This window comes from Erigeron canadensis, chromosome 6 (genome assembly GCF_010389155.1).
Source record: "Erigeron canadensis isolate Cc75 chromosome 6, C_canadensis_v1, whole genome shotgun sequence".
NCBI classification, from domain to species: domain Eukaryota; kingdom Viridiplantae; phylum Streptophyta; class Magnoliopsida; order Asterales; family Asteraceae; genus Erigeron; species Erigeron canadensis.
Window position 1 is genome coordinate 3,885,231 of NC_057766.1, and position 3,503 is coordinate 3,888,733.

The 3,503-nt window shown below is 36.3% G+C and overlaps 1 protein-coding gene across 1 annotated transcript; it reads right to left on the reverse strand.

The window, feature by feature from the left end:
- Positions 1-2,222: 2,222 nt before the first annotated feature.
- LOC122604139 lies at positions 2,223-2,597 on the reverse strand. The gene has a single exon (XM_043777037.1). It carries the CDS (start codon positions 2,595-2,597, stop codon positions 2,223-2,225), a length of 375 nt encoding a protein of 124 aa, XP_043632972.1.
- Between the last annotated feature and the right edge of the window lie 906 nt (positions 2,598-3,503).

Below are 3,503 nucleotides of genomic sequence, written 5' to 3' on the forward strand. Positions count from 1 at the left end.
AAAAAATTGAATAGTTAAATTTATTTCCGTTGTCAATCAAAAGATGGGATTTTAATTAATTTCAAACAAGTGTGGATAATGAATTAGCATCCTGCAATAGTGTATTTGTTTGTTACTTTGAATGTATGTTTGGATGTGTGCAAAAATACCGAAGAAAACATCTTTCGTGAAACATTTGTTCTTCCAGCTGATCTAGTGTTGATCGAATGTTTGATTTAATTTATATGACTATGGTATTCTTAATGTCTGAGTTGAGCTGGTATCTCCCGGTAAAAGATAAAAAGTTGTAGGTATTTAATCTATGTGCCTAACGCCTTTCCTTATAAAAAGGAGTCCTGAGGACTTCTTTACTCACACCACATAGGACTCTTTTCAGAACTCTTCATGTCTATAAGACAAGCTTCTATCCCACATGTTACCCTAAAAAAAAATGAAATAAAGGTCTTTTTTTATATATAATTTTAGTTGCATACACGCTCTCCTGACCCCACATCCGAGCATCCTTCAACTTCTCCGGGAGGACTATCATGGCAAGACGCATGGCTAGGACTCCCGCTGCTAATAGCGTCCCGCATCCTCTTCCCCTTAGATGCAGCTCAAAGGACGTGGACGTTATTAGGCCACTCCTTATAGGAGCTACTTCTTCCCTACTTCTTACCCACTTCTTCCACTATTTATCAGCTTTTTCTCTCCAAGAACACCCCCTCGTTATAACTCCACTTCTTCCTCACTTCTTCACTATTTATTCACTATTTTACTATTTCATTTTTTTTACACAAAATTAAAAAAAAAACACATTTTATTAATAATTAAACACGCAGTACATTACTTAAAATAAAAAGACAATACAAAAAAAAAGACAATACTGGAAAAAAAAAACATAAAATACATAATAATTAATCGATTACTCTTCATTGTCATCATCTTTGATTGACATTTTTCCTAATCTACGGTAAGCCGTTTCATTGGCCCACCACTTGTCATATTCTTGGCATTTCACTTCCCACGTTGATTTGCCTTCTCCGCAGTTGTCGTGGTACGATTCGGCCCAAATGCATTGGTCAGTCAACGTGAGACCGGCCTTAAAAACATTGTCGATCACCCTCTTCACTCTTTTGCTCTCATCCTGCAGAAAATAAGAATATGTCTCTTCGTGTTTCGAGACCATGCGGCTTGGTGCTTCTATTTCCTGAACGTGTTGGTCGCATTGGTGTCTCTTCTTCCGTAGGAAACCCAGAACCCCAGAGAGTTCATTTTGAAGGAGGGTGTCTTCATTGATATCGGCCATGATTCGTGTTTTCATCTCATCTTCGGTGAGACGAGGTCGGTGAACGTTCTTTGATGATGATGAAGCCATTTGGAATATTGAGTGAGTTAGCAGATGAAACAAGTTTTTTGAACGGTGATGAAACTGGTAAACGCTTTGGGTTGGTATCTATATAGTAACATTGTAGAAGGTCGTTAAGGGACTGTAAATGTAATTTTTTTTTGAATTTTTGGCCGTTTGAGGGACTGTAATTGTAAATATTTTGAAGTGAACGTTGGAGGGACTGTAATTGTAAATATTTTGAATTTTGAACGTTGGAGGAGCGTCTTTGACTTCAGCTATAAATACTGCCTCCTTACCAGATATTTCATTTCAAAACTCAAACTTTTATATATCTGCAATGGCTTCTTCATCAAATGCCCCTTACCGAAAACGTCCAATGACTGTCGATCAAGTGAATGACAGTATCATGGCTGGTATCCTCGACCACCAAATGTTCAAAGACCAACTTGTTGAAATTGATCTAACACTTCAAGCGAAAAAGAAATGGTGTCAAGAACAAATCAATTATATACAAACGGGGCATTGTACTGAGCTTGAATGTCAATACTTTACTTATTTGCAGGGGAAGTTTGACAAGATTCAAGAAGCTGTGGAAGAAATTGCTTGTGCGGTCATCACCTTGAATGAGTTCATTAACTTTGCCAAAGCAGTTTATGAAGAAGAAATAAATAGGCTCTTTTAATGTTATGTTGTATGTTTTTCTTTATTAAGTTTGTAATGTTATTAAAGTTATGAATAAGCTTATTTTATTAAAGTAGACTTATTTTATTAAAATACTTAAGAACATTACAATAGTAAAAGACAACACACAATTCAAACTGCTAAAACACACTTAAAAAAAACTAAAGCACACTTAATCAAACTAAAAAGTCTACTTCATAATCCAGAACAACTAAAAAGGAACAAAGATAAGCTGCCTGAAGCAGTGCTCGTATGTGAATCCCCTCCCATGCTTCTCCCGATATATCTGATGTGCCGTTGCATAATATTGCTCATCCTCTCCGTTGCCTCCTTGTGCAATCAACCGCGTCCAAATTGCCTCAAACGGTTTACATTCTTTCCGCATCTTGCTCCAGTGACCTTGCAGTTGAGCCTTGCTTCGTGGTCCTCCATTGGTCTCCGCGTTGAACATTTCAATAACGTCATCCCAAAAGGAGACGTCGGGATTGCTCATTTCACACCTACCTGTAACAGGGTCCGGTCTCCTCGTCACCCAACATCTCGACAAACAAAGATCTTCTGCTTCAGTCCACACACTTCTAGACATTGTGAATGGAATGGTTTATGAAAAATGATTTATGGAATGGTTTGAGAAAGATAAAATGGTTTGGAAGTGATATGAAGTTATCATTTGAAATGGTAGTGTGAAAGGGGTATAAATAGAAAAAGAAAATAAAAAATAAAAAATTAATGGCCTACTAGCCGTTATATTTAAAAAAAAGTTTGTGAATTTTTTTTTAATGGTTCAAACGGCCACTTCGGGCCCCACTCTCTTCACGCCGCACGTCTAAACTCGGAAGAAACCAACCAGACGCCATGGAAGACGTCCCCGTGCTAATAGCGTCTACCGGTGGTTGTGCGTCGTACGCCGATAGACGCACCTATAAGCACCGGCCTTATAAGCATAGGCCTAACAATTGTCAAAGTCAAATTTTATATTATTGGTCAATGAAGTTCAATTGGCAATTGATTGGGTAGTAATTGGAGGCATGTGAGTTTTTACCCATATACCAGGATTCAAAACCTGACCGAATATTGTGGGTGTTCTTCATGAAGATTAATTGTGTATAAAAATTTGTTATTAAGCTCTAAAATGAGAACAATAAATAAAAACAATGGACGTGAAGTCAGACATAATAGATAATTTATCTCATAAAGAGATATATATTTATAGTACAATAAGAGGTTTTAGACTTGTGTCCAACATTAGACACGAGGTTTACGATATTATCAATATTAAATTTTCATATATTTAAGTCATAAAAGCTTATAATACGGTTCCAAGTGTTATATTTTGCAAGTTCTAGTTACATAATCATAGGTTCGTCATTTTCATTATTAGTTGAGACATATTAATGGAATTATTTGCCGTATTCATTCCACAAGGTACATGCTATAATTTCTTTATCATAGAATTTTTTGAAACCAGATTTACTCGTGATTTGATATTATT

Bases quoted from the DNA above. Each gene is read 5' to 3' on its own strand.
- LOC122604139 (XM_043777037.1), bottom strand. From the start codon at position 2,597: ATGTCTAGAAGTGTGTGGACTGAAGCAGAAGATCTTTGTTTGTCGAGA.